At 38.2% G+C, this 17873-nt stretch overlaps 1 protein-coding gene across 1 annotated transcript in view; it reads right to left on the minus strand.

Moving 5' to 3' along the window:
- Positions 1-17873, minus strand: part of LOC139278100 (mucin-2-like) — a 137722-nt gene that overhangs the window by 112254 nt on the left and 7595 nt on the right. Inside the window, exons 6-34 of the mRNA XM_070896759.1 lie at positions 16261-16317; positions 16117-16173; positions 15974-16030; positions 15831-15887; positions 15688-15744; positions 13593-13649; positions 13449-13505; positions 13306-13362; positions 13163-13219; positions 11068-11124; positions 10924-10980; positions 10781-10837; positions 10638-10694; positions 8543-8599; positions 8399-8455; positions 8256-8312; positions 8113-8169; positions 6019-6075; positions 5875-5931; positions 5732-5788; positions 5589-5645; positions 3496-3552; positions 3352-3408; positions 3209-3265; positions 3066-3122; positions 971-1027; positions 827-883; positions 684-740; positions 541-597 (exon numbers count right to left, since the gene is read on the minus strand). Of these exons, the coding sequence (XP_070752860.1) occupies positions 541-597; positions 684-740; positions 827-883; positions 971-1027; positions 3066-3122; positions 3209-3265; positions 3352-3408; positions 3496-3552; positions 5589-5645; positions 5732-5788; positions 5875-5931; positions 6019-6075; positions 8113-8169; positions 8256-8312; positions 8399-8455; positions 8543-8599; positions 10638-10694; positions 10781-10837; positions 10924-10980; positions 11068-11124; positions 13163-13219; positions 13306-13362; positions 13449-13505; positions 13593-13649; positions 15688-15744; positions 15831-15887; positions 15974-16030; positions 16117-16173; positions 16261-16317 (1653 nt within the window). The remainder of the gene's footprint in view (positions 1-540; positions 598-683; positions 741-826; positions 884-970; positions 1028-3065; positions 3123-3208; positions 3266-3351; positions 3409-3495; positions 3553-5588; positions 5646-5731; positions 5789-5874; positions 5932-6018; positions 6076-8112; positions 8170-8255; positions 8313-8398; positions 8456-8542; positions 8600-10637; positions 10695-10780; positions 10838-10923; positions 10981-11067; positions 11125-13162; positions 13220-13305; positions 13363-13448; positions 13506-13592; positions 13650-15687; positions 15745-15830; positions 15888-15973; positions 16031-16116; positions 16174-16260; positions 16318-17873) is intronic.

Consider the following 17873-nt stretch of genomic DNA (forward strand, 5'->3'; position numbering starts at 1 on the left):
GTTGCAATGTGCGAAACGTGGCAGCCAAATTGCTCACAGCAAGCTCCCAAAAACAGCATGTGATAATGAACAGATAACTCGTTTTTACTTAAGTTGATTGAGGGATAAATTATGGCAAGGACACCTGTGATACCTCTCCTGCTCTTCTTCGAAATAGTGTCATGGGATCTTTTACGTCCACCCGAGAGTGCAGACGGGGCCGCGGTTCAGTGTATTATGTGAAAAACAGTACCTCCAACACCGCAGCACTCCCTCAGCACTGCACTGGAGTGTCAGCTTAGATTTTGGGGCTCAAGTCCCTGGAGTGGGATTTGAACCCGAACCTTCTGAGTCAGAGGCTAGAGTGCTCATCACTAACCCACAGCTGACACTAACTATCAAAAGTGATAGCGAACAATTCAACCGTGACTGATTTATAGACTAAACTATACAAGGACTGAATATCGAAAATACTTCAATGATACTCGAAAGACAACACATTTTATTGGTCAGTTTTGGCAGGGTTGATATCATGTCACAATGAGAAAAAATATTACTTACTGGTGATTGTAATTGCAGAAGCTGGAGGTGTGCCTGTCACTGTAGTTGGTGTTGGCCCTGCGTAGCAGAGAGAATATCTCAATGTATTAATTCACTAATTGCTGTAAATAGATTTCACTGACTATGTGTAAAACTACACTCACCAGTAGTGGTAGTTTTAGACGTTGAAGGTGCACCAGGCACTGTAATTGGTGTTGGCCCTTTGTAGCGGAGAAAATATTACAATGTATTATTTCACTAATTGCTGTAAATAGATTTGACTGACTATGTATAAAACTACACTCACCAGTAGCGATAGTTTCAGACGTTGTAGGTGCACCTGGCACTGTAATTGGTGTTGGCCCTATGTAGCGGAGAAAATATTACAATGTATTATTTCACTAATTGCTGTAAAGCGATTTCACGTGAATATGTGTAAAACTACACTCACCAGTAGTGGTAGTTTCAGACGTTGTAGGTGCGCCTGTCACTCTAGTTGGTGTTGGCCCTATGTAGCGGAGGAAATATTACAATATTCACTAATTGCTGCAAATAGAGTTCACATGACGATGAGAAAGCACTCTACTAACAAGAGATGGTAGTTGCAGAAGCTGTTTATGTACCTGTCACAGTAGTTGGTGTTGACACCACATAGCCGTGAAAATATTATATAATATTAATTCACTGTTGGATGGAAATGGACTCCCATATATTTTATTTTGAACTTAATCATTAATTGGTCACATTGGAAAGAGCACATTACAAGTGCCACTACAAATACAATGAGCAGATCAATAAGTACTGCTCAAGTATCATTTGCCCAACTCCCTTCAAGAAAGAAAATGGTTGTCTTTCAGTGCAGGGTTTGGCCCAAGTTGCATGTGTAAGCAATCTACTTATCGAACAATTACACTATTAACTCCCATGTTGTCAGCAAACACGTCATTATCTTTTATCAACAAGATCTACCTTATGGTTTCAAGTAAAAAATATATTTCAAGGAGTATTGCATGACTTATTTTCCAAAGAGCAATGGGCAAATTTGAGAACATCACTGAACACACTACACTTCTCATCAATACTTCATCAATTTCTCCATACTGAGCAATTTCCTTCTTTCTGATTTGCAGGAATCATTTCATCGCTTTTTCCGAACAGAAATTGGACATGGAAGCAACATTCTTGTCCGGAATTAAGGAAAGAAAAGCTCTTGGTACAGGATTTTGCAAATGATATGTTTTCAAGCAAGTCCTTTTGTTCTCAGAAACAACAAATATTATTGTAACCATCGATTGACCTGAAATGTGTAATCTTTTGTGGTAATTAGTGAATTTAGGCTTCTATCATTATTGACAGCAATCCCCGAATTCTTCAAAATGCAAAAGTAAATTGCAAACAAATTCCAAAACTTAAATGTCAGAATTTGGAGAAAATGTAAATAGTTTCTGCCAATCCGCTTCTTCAACATTGCTCAGTAGATCTAGGGCAGTTAGAACTACCTATGCTCATTTTAATGACAAGAATATATTGCCGTTATTGGTCTCAACCTTGCAAGAGCAACACGTCACAAAGTATCCGTTAAAATCAAACTTTTGTGGAATTGTATTAATCATTTCCAAAATCTATAACTGATAATGCCCGTGATTTAGAATACCAGGCAGCATTCGTGTCTTTGAATGCTATTCATTTCAAAGTTTACACATTCTCAAAATAAATATGCATCAATTACCAGTGAGGGAAGTCGAAGCCAACACACTTGTGCTCCCTGTTACTCCTATCGGGCAAAGGAAAGGTTTCAAAAGATTACATCAAGTCTTCGCTGTTTGCCATTCCTCAAATGTGTTTCATATCAGAAAGCACTTAGTTTAGAGGATTAAAGCAACACATTCAACTATTAACAAACATACCAAGGAAAGAATAGCTTGCATTTAAATAGCGCCTTTCACGACCACCGGATAGCTCAAAGTGCTTAACCATCAATGAACTATTTTTGGAATGTAGTCACTGTTGCAATGTGCGAATCGTGGCAGCCAAATTGCTCACAGCAAGCTCCCAAAAACAGCATGTGATAATGAACAGATAACTCGTTTTTACTTAAGTTGATTGAGGGATAAATTATGGCAAGGACACCTGTGATACCTCTCCTGCTCTTCTTCGAAATAGTGTCATGGGATCTTTTACGTCCACCCGAGAGTGCAGACGGGGCCGCGGTTCACTGTATTATGTGAAAAACAGTACCTCCAACACCGCAGCACTCCCTCAGCACTGCACTGGAGTGTCAGCTTAGATTTTGGGGCTCAAGTCCCTGGAGTGGGATTTGAACCCGAACCTTCTGAGTCAGAGGCTAGAGTGCTCATCACTAACCCACAGCTGACACTAACTATCAAAAGTGATAGCGAACAATTCAACCGCTACTGATTTATAGACTAAACTATACAAGGACTGAATATCGAAAATACTTCAATGATACTCGAAAGACAACACATTTTATTGGTCAGTTTTGGCAGGGTTGATATCATGTCACAATGAGAAAAAATATTACTTACTGGTGATTGTAATTGCAGAAGCTGGAGGTGTGCCTGTCACTGTAGTTGGTGTTGGCCCTGCGTAGCGGAGAGAATATCTCAATGTATTAATTCACTAATTGCTGTAAATAGATTTCACTGACTATGTGTAAAACTACACTCACCAGTCGTGGTAGTTTTAGACGTTGAAGGTGCACCAGGCACTGTAATTGGTGTTGGCCCTTTGTAGCGGAGAAAATATTACAATGTATTATTTCACTAATTGCTGTAAATAGATTTGACTGACTATGTATAAAACTACACTCACCAGTAGCGATAGTTTCAGACGTTGTAGGTGCACCTGGCACTGTAATTGGTGTTGGCCCTATGTAGCGGACAAAATATTACAATGTATTATTTCACTAATTGCTGTAAAGCGATTTCACGTGAATATGTGTAAAACTACACTCACCAGTAGTGGTAGTTTCAGACGTTGTAGGTGCGCCTGTCACTCTAGTTGGTGTTGGCCCTATGTAGCGGAGGAAATATTACAATATTCACTAATTGCTGCAAATAGAGTTCACATGACGATGAGAAAGCACTCTACTAACAAGAGATGGTAGTTGCAGAAGCTGTTTATGTACCTGTCACAGTAGTTGGTGTTGACACCACATAGCCGTGAAAATATTATATAATATTAATTCACTGTTGGATGGAAATGGACTCCCATATATTTTATTTTGAACTTAATCATTAATTGGTCACATTGGAAAGAGCACATTACAAGTGCCACTACAAATACAATGAGCAGATCAATAAGTACTGCTCAAGTATCATTTGCCCAACTCCCTTCAAGAAAGAAAATGGTTGTCTTTCAGTGCAGGGTTTGGCCCAAGTTGCATGTGTAAGCAATCTACTTATCGAACAATTACACTATTAACTCCCATGTTGTCAGCAAACACGTCATTATCTTTTATCAACAAGATCTACCTTATGGTTTCAAGTAAAAAATATATTTCAAGGAGTATTGCATGACTTATTTTCCAAAGAGCATTGGGCAAATTTGAGAACATCACTGAACACACTACACTTCTCATCAATACTTCATCAATTTCTCCATACTGAGCAATTTCCTTCTTTCTGATTTGCAGGAATCATTTCATCGCTTTTTCCGAACAGAAATTGGACATGGAAGCAACATTCTTGTCCGGAATTAAGGAAAGAAAAGCTCTTGGTACAGGATTTTGCAAATGATATGTTTTCAAGCAAGTCCTTTTGTTCTCAGAAACAACAAATATTATTGTAACCATCGATTGACCTGAAATGTGTAATCTTTCGTGGTAATTAGTGAATTTAGGCTTCTATCATTATTGACAGCAATCCCCGAATTCTTCAAAATGCAAAAGTAAATTGCAAACAAATTCCAAAACTTAAATGTCAGAATTTGGAGAAAATGTAAATATTTCTGCCAATCCGCTTCTTCAACATTGCTCAGTAGATCTAGGGCAGTTAGAACTACCTATGCTCATTTTAATGACAAGAAAATATTGCCATTATTGCTCTCAACCTTGCAAGAGCAACACGTCACAAAGTATCCGTTAAAATCAAACTTTTGTGGAATTGTATTAATCATTTCCAAAATCTATAACTGATAATGCCCGTGATTTAGAATACCAGGCAGCATTCGTGTCTTTGAATGCTATTCATTTCAAAGTTTACACATTCTCAAAATAAATATGCATCAATTACCAGTGAGGGAAGTCGAAGCCAACACACTTGTGCTCCCTGTTACTCCTATAGGGCAAAGGAAAGGTTTCAAAAGATTACATCAAGTCTTCGCTGTTTGCCATTCCTCAAATGTGTTTCATATCAGAAAGCACTTAGTTTAGAGGATTAAAGCAACACATTCAACTATTAACAAACATACCAAGGAAAGAATAGCTTGCATTTAAATAGCGCCTTTCACGACCACCGGATAGCTCAAAGTGCTTAACCATCAATGAACTATTTTTGGAATGTAGTCACTGTTGCAATGTGCGAAACGTGGCAGCCAAATTGCTCACAGCAAGCTCCCAAAAACAGCATGTGATAATGAACAGATAACTCGTTTTTACTTAAGTTGATTGAGGGATAAATTATGGCAAGGACACCTGTGATACCTCTCCTGCTCTTCTTCGAAATAGTGTCATGGGATCTTTTACGTCCACCCAAGAGTGCAGACGGGGCCGCGGTTCACTGTATTATGTGAAAAACAGTACCTCCAACACCGCAGCACTCCCTCAGCACTGCACTGGAGTGTCAGCTTAGATTTTGGGGCTCAAGTCCCTGGAGTGGGATTTGAACCCGAACCTTCTGAGTCAGAGGCTAGAGTGCTCATCACTAACCCACAGCTGACACTAACTATCAAAAGTGATAGCGAACAATTCAACCGCTACTGATTTATAGACTAAACTATACAAGGACTGAATATCGAAAATACTTCAATGATACTCGAAAGACAACACATTTTATTGGTCAGTTTTGGTGGGTTGATATCATGTCACAATGAGAAAAAATATTACTTACTGGTGATTGTAATTGCAGAAGCTGGAGGTGTGCCTGTCACTGTAGTTGGTGTTGGCCCTGCGTAGCGGAGAGAATATCTCAATGTATTAATTCACTAATTGCTGTAAATAGATTTCACTGACTATGTGTAAAACTACACTCACCAGTCGTGGTAGTTTTAGACGTTGAAGGTGCACCAGGCACTGTAATTGGTGTTGGCCCTTTGTAGCGGAGAAAATATTACAATGTATTATTTCACTAATTGCTGTAAATAGATTTGACTGACTATGTATAAAACTACACTCACCAGTAGCGATAGTTTCAGACGTTGTAGGTGCACCTGGCACTGTAATTGGTGTTGGCCCTATGTAGCGGACAAAATATTACAATGTATTATTTCACTAATTGCTGTAAAGCGATTTCACGTGAATATGTGTAAAACTACACTCACCAGTAGTGGTAGTTTCAGACGTTGTAGGTGCGCCTGTCACTCTAGTTGGTGTTGGCCCTATGTAGCGGAGGAAATATTACAATATTCACTAATTGCTGCAAATAGAGTTCACATGACGATGAGAAAGCACTCTACTAACAAGAGATGGTAGTTGCAGAAGCTGTTTATGTACCTGTCACAGTAGTTGGTGTTGACACCACATAGCCGTGAAAATATTATATAATATTAATTCACTGTTGGATGGAAATGGACTCCCATATATTTTATTTTGAACTTAATCATTAATTGGTCACATTGGAAAGAGCACATTACAAGTGCCACTACAAATACAATGAGCAGATCAATAAGTACTGCTCAAGTATCATTTGCCCAACTCCCTTCAAGAAAGAAAATGGTTGTCTTTCAGTGCAGGGTTTGGCCCAAGTTGCATGTGTAAGCAATCTACTTATCGAACAATTACACTATTAACTCCCATGTTGTCAGCAAACACGTCATTATCTTTTATCAACAAGATCTACCTTATGGTTTCAAGTAAAAAATATATTTCAAGGAGTATTGCATGACTTATTTTCCAAAGAGCATTGGGCAAATTTGAGAACATCACTGAACACACTACACTTCTCATCAATACTTCATCAATTTCTCCATACTGAGCAATTTCCTTCTTTCTGATTTGCAGGAATCATTTCATCGCTTTTTCCGAACAGAAATTGGACATGGAAGCAACATTCTTGTCCGGAATTAAGGAAAGAAAAGCTCTTGGTACAGGATTTTGCAAATGATATGTTTTCAAGCAAGTCCTTTTGTTCTCAGAAACAACAAATATTATTGTAACCATCGATTGACCTGAAATGTGTAATCTTTCGTGGTAATTAGTGAATTTAGGCTTCTATCATTATTGACAGCAATCCCCGAATTCTTCAAAATGCAAAAGTAAATTGCAAACAAATTCCAAAACTTAAATGTCAGAATTTGGAGAAAATGTAAATATTTCTGCCAATCCGCTTCTTCAACATTGCTCAGTAGATCTAGGGCAGTTAGAACTACCTATGCTCATTTTAATGACAAGAAAATATTGCCATTATTGCTCTCAACCTTGCAAGAGCAACACGTCACAAAGTATTCGTTAAAATCAAACTTTTGTGGAATTGTATTAATCATTTCCAAAATCTATAACTGATAATGCCCGTGATTTAGAATACCAGGCAGCATTCGTGTCTTTGAATGCTATTCATTTCAAAGTTTACACATTCTCAAAATAAATATGCATCAATTACCAGTGAGGGAAGTCGAAGCCAACACACTTGTGCTCCCTGTTACTCCTATAGGGCAAAGGAAAGGTTTCAAAAGATTACATCAAGTCTTCGCTGTTTGCCATTCCTCAAATGTGTTTCATATCAGAAAGCACTTAGTTTAGAGGATTAAAGCAACACATTCAACTATTAACAAACATACCAAGGAAAGAATAGCTTGCATTTAAATAGCGCCTTTCACGACCACCGGATAGCTCAAAGTGCTTAACCATCAATGAACTATTTTTGGAATGTAGTCACTGTTGCAATGTGCGAAACGTGGCAGCCAAATTGCTCACAGCAAGCTCCCAAAAACAGCATGTGATAATGAACAGATAACTCGTTTTTACTTAAGTTGATTGAGGGATAAATTATGGCAAGGACACCTGTGATACCTCTCCTGCTCTTCTTCGAAATAGTGTCATGGGATCTTTTACGTCCACCCAAGAGTGCAGACGGGGCCGCGGTTCAGTGTATTATGTGAAAAACAGTACCTCCAACACCGCAGCACTCCCTCAGCACTGCACTAGAGTGTCAGCTTAGATTTTGGGGCTCAAGTCCCTGGAGTGGGATTTGAACCCGAACCTTCCGAGTCAGAGGCTAGAGTGCTCATCACTAACCCACAGCTGACACTAACTATCAAAAGTGATAGCGAACAATTCAACCGCTACTGATTTATAGACTAAACTATACAAGGACTGAATATCGAACATACTTCAATGATACTCGAAAGACAACACATTTTATTGGTCAGTTTTGGCAGGGTTGATATCATGTCACAATGAGAAAAAATATTACTTACTGGTGATTGTAATTGCAGAAGCTGGAGGTGTGCTTGTCACTGAAGTTGGTGTTGGCCCTGTGTAGCGGAGAGAATATCTCAATGTATTAATTCACTAATTGCTGTAAATAGATTTCACTGACAATGTGTAAAACTACACTCACCAGTAGTGGTAGTTTTAGACGTTGAAGGTGCACCAGGCACTGTAATTGGTGTTGGCCCTTTGTAGCGGAGAAAATATTACAATGTATTATTTCACTAATTGCTGTAAATAGATTTGACTGACTATGTATAAAACTACACTCACCAGTAGCGATAGTTTCAGACGTTGTAGGTGCACCTGGCACTGTAATTGGTGTTGGCCCTATGTAGCGGAGAAAATATTACAATGTATTATTTCACTAATTGCTGTAAAGCGATTTCACGTGAATATGTGTAAAACTACACTCACCAGTAGTGGTAGTTTCAGACGTTGTAGGTGCGCCTGTCACTCTAGTTGGTGTTGGCCCTATGTAGCGGAGGAAATATTACAATATTCACTAATTGCTGCAAATAGAGTTCACATGACGATGAGAAAGCACTCTACTAACAAGAGATGGTAGTTGCAGAAGCTGTTTATGTGCCTGTCACATTAGTTGTTGTTGACACCACATAGCCGTGAAAATATTATATAATATTAATTCACTGTGGGATGTAAATGGACTCCCATATATTTTATTTTGAACTTAATCATTAATTGGTCACATTGGAAAGAGCACATTACAAGTGCCACTACAAATACAATGAGCAGATCAATAAGTACTGCTCAAGTATCATTTGCCCAACTCCCTTCAAGAAAGAAAATGGTTGTCTTTCAGTGCAGGGTTTGGCCCAAGTTGCATGTGTAAGCAATCTACTTATCGAACAATTACACTATTAACTCCCATGTTGTCAGCAAACACGTCATTATCTTTTATCAACAAGATCTACCTTATGGTTTCAAGTAAAAAATATATTTCAAGGAGTATTGCATGACTTATTTTCCAAAGAGCAATGGGCAAATTTGAGAACATCACTGAACACACTACACTTCTCATCAATACTTCATCAATTTCTCCATACTGAGCAATTTCCTTCTTTCTGATTTGCAGGAATCATTTCATCGCTTTTTCCGAACAGAAATTGGACATGGAAGCAACATTCTTGTCCGGAATTAAGGAAAGAAAAGCTCTTGGTACAGGATTTTGAAAATGATATGTTTTCAAGCAAGTCCTTTTGTTCTCAGAAACAACAAATATTATTGTAACCATCGATTGACCTGAAATGTGTAATCTTTCGTGGTAATTAGTGAATTTAGGCTTCTATCATTATTGACAGCAATGCCCGAAACCTTCAAAATGCAAAAGTAAATTGCAAACAAATTCCAAAACTTAAATGTCAGAATTTGGAGAAAATGTAAATAGTTTCTGCCAATCCGCTTCTTCAACATTGCTCAGTAGATCTAGGGCAGTTAGAACTACCTATGCTCATTTTAATGACAAGAAAATATTGCCATTATTGCTCTCAACCTTGCAAGAGCAACACATCACAAAGTATCCGTTAAAATCAAACTTTTGTGGAATTGTATTAATCATTTCCAAAATCTATAACTGATAATGCCCGTGATTTAGAATACCAGGCAGCATTCGTGTCTTTGAATGCTATTCATTTCAAAGTTTACACATTCTCAAAATAAATATGCATCAATTACCAGTGAGGGAAGTCGAAGCCAACACACTTGTGCTCCCTGTTACTCCTATCGGGCAAAGGAAAGGTTTCAAAAGATTACATCAAGTCTTCGCTGTTTGCCATTCCTCAAATGTGTTTCATATCAGAAAGCACTTAGTTTAGAGGATTAAAGCAACACATTCAACTATTAATAAACATACCAAGGAAAGAATAGCTTGCATTTAAATAGCGCCTTTCATGACCACCGGATAGCTCAAAGTGCTTAACCATCAATGAACTATTTTTGGAATGTAGTCACTGTTGCAATGTGCGAAACGTGGCAGCCAAATTGCTCACAGCAAGCTCCCAAAAACAGCATGTGATAATGAACAGATAACTCGTTTTTACTTAAGTTGATTGAGGGATAAATTATGGCAAGGACACCTGTGATACCTCTCCTGCTCTTCTTCGAAATAGTGTCATGGGATCTTTTACGTCCACCCAAGAGTGCAGACGGGGCCGCGGTTCAGTGTATTATGTGAAAAACAGTACCTCCAACACCGCAGCACTCCCTCAGCACTGCACTGGAGTGTCAGCTTAGATTTTAGGGCTCAAATCCCTGGAATGGGATTTGAACCCGAACCTTCCGAGTCAGAGGCTAGAGTGCTCATCACTAACCCACAGCTGACACTAACTATCAAAAGTGATAGCGAACAATTCAACCGCTACTGATTTATAGACTAAACTATACAAGGACTGAATATCGAAAATATTTCAATGATACTCGAAAGACAACACATTTTATTGGTCAGTTTTGGCAGGGTTGATATCATGTCACAATGAGAAAAAATATTACTTACTGGTGATTGTAATTGCAGAAGCTGGAGTTGTGCCTGTCACTGTAGTTGGTGTTGGCCCTGCGTAGCGGAGAGAATATCTCAATGTATTAATTCACTAATTGCTGTAAATAGATTTCACTGACAATGTGTAAAACTACACTCACCAGTAGTGGTAGTTTTAGACGTTGAAGGTGCACCAGGCACTGTAATTGGTGTTGGCCCTTTGTAGCGGAGAAAATATTACAATGTATTATTTCACTAATTGCTGTAAATAGATTTGACTGACTATGTATAAAACTACACTCACCAGTAGCGATAGTTTCAGACGTTGTAGGTGCACCTGGCACTGTAATTGGTGTTGGCCCTATGTCGCGGAGAAAATATTACAATGTATTATTTCACTAATTGCTGTAAAGCGATTTCACGTGAATATGTGTAAAACTACACTCACCAGTAGTGGTAGTTTCAGACGTTGTAGGTGCGCCTGTCACTCTAGTTGGTGTTGGCCCTATGTAGCGGAGGAAATATTACAATATTCACTAATTGCTGCAAATAGAGTTCACATGACGATGAGAAAGCACTCTACTAACAAGAGATGGTAGTTGCAGAAGCTGTTTATGTGCCTGTCACATTAGTTGTTGTTGACACCACATAGCCGTGAAAATATTATATAATATTAATTCACTGTTGGATGGAAATGGACTCCCATATATTTTATTTTGAACTTAATCATTAATTGGTCACATTGGAAAGAGCACATTACAAGTGCCACTACAAATACAATGAGCAGATCAATAAGTACTGCTCAAGTATCATTTGCCCAACTCCCTTCAAGAAAGAAAATGGTTGTCTTTCAGTGCAGGGTTTGGCCCAAGTTGCATGTGTAAGCAATCTACTTATCGAACAATTACACTATTAACTCCCATGTTGTCAGCAAACACGTCATTATCTTTTATCAACAAGATCTACCTTATGGTTTCAAGTAAAAAATATATTTCAAGGAGTATTGCATGACTTATTTTCCAAAGAGCAATGGGCAAATTTGAGAACATCACTGAACACACTACACTTCTCATCAATACTTCATCAATTTCTCCATACTGAGCAATTTCCTTCTTTCTGATTTGCAGGAATCATTTCATCGCTTTTTCCGAACAGAAATTGGACATGGAAGCAACATTCTTGTCCGGAATTAAGGAAAGAAAAGCTCTTGGTACAGGATTTTGAAAATGATATGTTTTCAAGCAAGTCCTTTTGTTCTCAGAAACAACAAATATTATTGTAACCATCGATTGACCTGAAATGTGTAATCTTTCGTGGTAATTAGTGAATTTAGGCTTCTATCATTATTGACAGCAATCCCCGAATTCTTCAAAATGCAAAAGTAAATTGCAAACAAATTCCAAAACTTAAATGTCAGAATTTGGAGAAAATGTAAATAGTTTCTGCCAATCCGCTTCTTCAACATTGCTCAGTAGATCGAGGGCAGTTAGAACTACCTATGCTCATTTTAATGACAAGAAAATATTGCCATTATTGCTCTCAACCTTGCAAGAGCAACACGTCACAAAGTATCCGTTAAAATCAAACTTTTGTGGAATTGTATTAATCATTTCCAAAATCTATAACTGATAATGCCCGTGATTTAGAATACCAGGCAGCATTCGTGTCTTTGAATGCTATTCATTTCAAAGTTTACACATTCTCAAAATAAATATGCATCAATTACCAGTGAGGGAAGTCGAAGCCAACACACTTGTGCTCCCTGTTACTCCTATAGGGCAAAGGAAAGGTTTCAAAAGATTACATCAAGTCTTCGCTGTTTGCCATTCCTCAAATGTGTTTCATATCAGAAAGCACTTAGTTTAGAGGATTAAAGCAACACATTCAACTATTAATAAACATACCAAGGAAAGAATAGCTTGCATTTAAATAGCGCCTTTCATGACCACCGGATAGCTCAAAGTGCTTAACCATCAATGAACTATTTTTGGAATGTAGTCACTGTTGCAATGTGCGAAACGTGGCAGCCAAATTGCTCACAGCAAGCTCCCAAAAACAGCATGTGATAATGAACAGATAACTCGTTTTTACTTAAGTTGATTGAGGGATAAATTATGGCAAGGACACCTGTGATACCTCTCCTGCTCTTCTTCGAAATAGTGTCATGGGATCTTTTACGTCCACCCAAGAGTGCAGACGGGGCCGCGGTTCAGTGTATTATGTGAAAAACAGTACCTCCAACACCGCAGCACTCCCTCAGCACTGCACTGGAGTGTCAGCTTAGATTTTAGGGCTCAAATCCCTGGAATGGGATTTGAACCCGAACCTTCCGAGTCAGAGGCTAGAGTGCTCATCACTAACCCACAGCTGACACTAACTATCAAAAGTGATAGCGAACAATTCAACCGCTACTGATTTATAGACTAAACTATACAAGGACTGAATATCGAAAATATTTCAATGATACTCGAAAGACAACACATTTTATTGGTCAGTTTTGGCAGGGTTGATATCATGTCACAATGAGAAAAAATATTACTTACTGGTGATTGTAATTGCAGAAGCTGGAGGTGTGCCTGTCACTGTAGTTGGTGTTGGCCCTGCGTAGCGGAGAGAATATCTCAATGTATTAATTCACTAATTGCTGTAAATAGATTTCACTGACAATGTGTAAAACTACACTCACCAGTAGTGGTAGTTTTAGACGTTGAAGGTGCACCAGGCACTGTAATTGGTGTTGGCCCTTTGTAGCGGAGAAAATATTACAATGTATTATTTCACTAATTGCTGTAAATAGATTTGACTGACTATGTATAAAACTACACTCACCAGTAGCGATAGTTTCAGACGTTGTAGGTGCACCTGGCACTGTAATTGGTGTTGGCCCTATGTCGCGGAGAAAATATTACAATGTATTATTTCACTAATTGCTGTAAAGCGATTTCACGTGAATATGTGTAAAACTACACTCACCAGTAGTGGTAGTTTCAGACGTTGTAGGTGCGCCTGTCACTCTAGTTGGTGTTGGCCCTATGTAGCGGAGGAAATATTACAATATTCACTAATTGCTGCAAATAGAGTTCACATGACGATGAGAAAGCACTCTACTAACAAGAGATGGTAGTTGCAGAAGCTGTTTATGTGCCTGTCACATTAGTTGTTGTTGACACCACATAGCCGTGAAAATATTATATAATATTAATTCACTGTTGGATGGAAATGGACTCCCATATATTTTATTTTGAACTTAATCATTAATTGGTCACATTGGAAAGAGCACATTACAAGTGCCACTACAAATACAATGAGCAGATCAATAAGTACTGCTCAAGTATCATTTGCCCAACTCCCTTCAAGAAAGAAAATGGTTGTCTTTCAGTGCAGGGTTTGGCCCAAGTTGCATGTGTAAGCAATCTACTTATCGAACAATTACACTATTAACTCCCATGTTGTCAGCAAACACGTCATTATCTTTTATCAACAAGATCTACCTTATGGTTTCAAGTAAAAAATATATTTCAAGGAGTATTGCATGACTTATTTTCCAAAGAGCAATGGGCAAATTTGAGAACATCACTGAACACGCGACACTTCTAATCAATAATTCATCAATTTCTCCATACTGAGCAATTTCCTTCTTTCTGATTTGCAGGAATCATTTCATCGCTTTTTCCGAACAGAAATTGGACATGGAAGCAACATTCTTGTCCGGAATTAAGGAAAGAAAAGCTCTTGGTACAGGATTTTGCAAATGATATGTTTTCAAGCAAGTCCTTTTGTTCTCAGAAACAACAAATATTATTGTAACCATCGATTGACCTGAAATGTGTAATCTTTCGTGGTAATTAGTGAATTTAGGCTTCTATCATTATTGACAGCAATCCCCGAATTCTTCAAAATGCAAAAGTAAATTGCAAACAAATTCCAAAACTTAAATGTCAGAATTTGGAGAAAATGTAAATAGTTTCTGCCAATCCGCTTCTTCAACATTGCTCAGTAGATCTAGGGCAGTTAGAACTACCTATGCTCATTTTAATGACAAGAAAATATTGCCATTATTGCTCTCAACCTTGCAAGAGCAACACGTCACAAAGTATCCGTTAAAATCAAACTTTTGTGGAATTGTATTAATCATTTCCAAAATCTATAACTGATAATGCCCGTGATTTAGAATACCAGGCAGCATTCGTGTCTTTGAATGCTATTCATTTCAAAGTTTACACATTCTCAAAATAAATATGCATCAATTACCAGTGAGGGAAGTCGAAGCCAACACACTTGTGCTCCCTGTTACTCCTATCGGGCAAAGGAAAGGTTTCAAAAGATTACATCAAGTCTTCGCTGTTTGCCATTCCTCAAATGTGTTTCATATCAGAAAGCACTTAGTTTAGAGGATTAAAGCAACACATTCAACTATTAATAAACATACCAAGGAAAGAATAGCTTGCATTTAAATAGCGCCTTTCATGACCACCGGATAGCTCAAAGTGCTTAACCATCAATGAACTATTTTTGGAATGTAGTCACTGTTGCAATGTGCGAAACGTGGCAGCCAAATTGCTCACAGCAAGCTCCCAAAAACAGCATGTGATAATGAACAGATAACTCGTTTTTACTTAAGTTGATTGAGGGATAAATTATGGCAAGGACACCTGTGATACCTCTCCTGCTCTTCTTCGAAATAGTGTCATGGGATCTTTTACGTCCACCCAAGAGTGCAGACGGGGCCGCGGTTCAGTGTATTATGTGAAAAACAGTACCTCCAACACCGCAGCACTCCCTCAGCACTGCACTGGAGTGTCAGCTTAGATTTTAGGGCTCAAATCCCTGGAATGGGATTTGAACCCGAACCTTCCGAGTCAGAGGCTAGAGTGCTCATCACTAACCCACAGCTGACACTAACTATCAAAAGTGATAGCGAACAATTCAACCGCTACTGATTTATAGACTAAACTATACAAGGACTGAATATCGAAAATATTTCAATGATACTCGAAAGACAACACATTTTATTGGTCAGTTTTGGCAGGGTTGATATCATGTCACAATGAGAAAAAATATTACTTACTGGTGATTGTAATTGCAGAAGCTGGAGGTGTGCCTGTCACTGTAGTTGGTGTTGGCCCTGCGTAGCGGAGAGAATATCTCAATGTATTAATTCACTAATTGCTGTAAATAGATTTCACTGACAATGTGTAAAACTACACTCACCAGTAGTGGTAGTTTTAGACGTTGAAGGTGCACCAGGCACTGTAGTTGGTGTTGGCCCTGCGTAGCGGAGAGAATATCTCAATGTATTAATTCACTAATTGCTGTAAATAGATTTCACTGACAATGTGTAAAACTACACTCACCAGTAGTGGTAGTTTTAGACGTTGAAGGTGCACCAGGCACTGTAATTGGTGTTGGCCCTTTGTAGCGGAGAAAATATTACAATGTATTATTTCACTAATTGCTGTAAATAGATTTGACTGACTATGTATAAAACTATACTCACCAGTAGCGATAGTTTCAGACGTTGTAGGTGCACCTGGCACTGTAATTGGTGTTGGCCCTATGTAGCGGAGAAAATATTACAATGTATTATTTCACTAATTGCTGTAAAGCGATTTCACGTGAATATGTGTAAAACTACACTCACCAGTAGTGGTTTTTTCAGACGTTGTAGGTGCGCCTGTCACTCTAGTTGGTGTTGGCCCTATGTAGCGGAGGAAATATTACAATATTCACTAATTGCTGCAAATAGAGTTCACATGACGATGAGAAAGCACTCTACTAACAAGAGATGGTAGTTGCAGAAGCTGTTTATGTACCTGTCACAGTAGTTGGTGTTGACACCACGTAGCAGTGAAAATATTATATAATATTAATTCACTGTTGGATGTAAATGGACTCCCATATATTTTATTTTGAACTTAATCATTAATTGGTCACATTGGAAAGAGCACATTACAAGTGCCACTACAAATACAATGAGCAGATCAATAAGTACTGCTCAAGTATCATTTGCCCAACTCCCTTCAAGAAAGAAAATGGTTGTCTTTCAGTGCAGGGTTTGGCCCAAGTTGCATGTGTAAGCAATCTACTTATCGAACAATTACACTATTAACTCCCATGTTGTCAGCAAACACGTCATTATCTTTTATCAACAAGATCTACCTTATGGTTTCAAGTAAAAAACATATTTCAAGGAGTATTGCATGACTTATTTTCCAAAGAGCAATGGGCAAATTTGAGAACATCACTGAACACGCTACACTTCTCATCAATAATTCATCAATTTCTCCATACTGAGCAATTTCCTTCTTTCACATTTGCAGGAATCATTTCATTGCTTTTTCCAAACAGAAATTGGACATGTAAGCAATATTCTTGTCTGGAATTAAGGAAAGAAAAGCTCTTGGTTCAGGATTTTTCGAATGATATGTTTTCAAGCAAGTTCTTTTGTTCTCCGAAGCAACAAATATTACTGTAACCATCGATTGACCTGAAATGTATAATCTTTCGTGGTAATCAGTGAATTTAGGCTTCTATCATTATTGACAGCAATCCCCGAATTCTTCAAAATGCAAAAGTAAATTGCAAACAAATTCCAAAACTTAAATGTCAGAATTTGGAGACAATGTAAATAGTTTCTGCCAATCCGCTTCTTCAACATTGCTCAGTAGATCTAGGGCAGTCAGAACTACCTATGCTCATTTTAATGACAAGAAAATATTGCCGTCATTGGGCTCAATCTTGCAAGAGCAACACGTCACAAAGTATCCGTTAAAATCAAACTTTTGTGGAAATGTATTAATCATTTCCGAAACCTATAACTGATAATGCCCGTGATTTAGAATACCAGGCAGCATTCGTGTCTTTTAATGCTATTCATTTCAAAGTTTACACATTCTCAAAATAAATATGCATCAATTACCAGTGAGGGAAGTCGAAGCCAACACACTTGTGCTCCCTGTTACTCCTATCGGGCAAAGGAAAGGTTTCAAAAGATTACATCAAGTCTTCGCTGTTTGCCATTCCTCAAATGTGTTTCATATCAGAAAGCACTTAGTTTAGAGGATTAAAGCAACACATTCAACTATTAATAAACATACCAAGGAAAGAATAGCTTGCATTTAAATAGCGCCTTTCATGACCACCGGATAGCTCAAAGTGCTTAACCATCAATGAACTATTTTTGGAATGTAGTCACTGTTGCAATGTGCGAAACGTGGCAGCCAAATTGCTCACAGCAAGCTCCCAAAAACAGCA

The sequence above is a fragment of the Pristiophorus japonicus genome, chromosome 13 (assembly GCF_044704955.1).
Source record: "Pristiophorus japonicus isolate sPriJap1 chromosome 13, sPriJap1.hap1, whole genome shotgun sequence".
Taxonomy (NCBI): Eukaryota; Metazoa; Chordata; class Chondrichthyes; family Pristiophoridae; genus Pristiophorus; species Pristiophorus japonicus.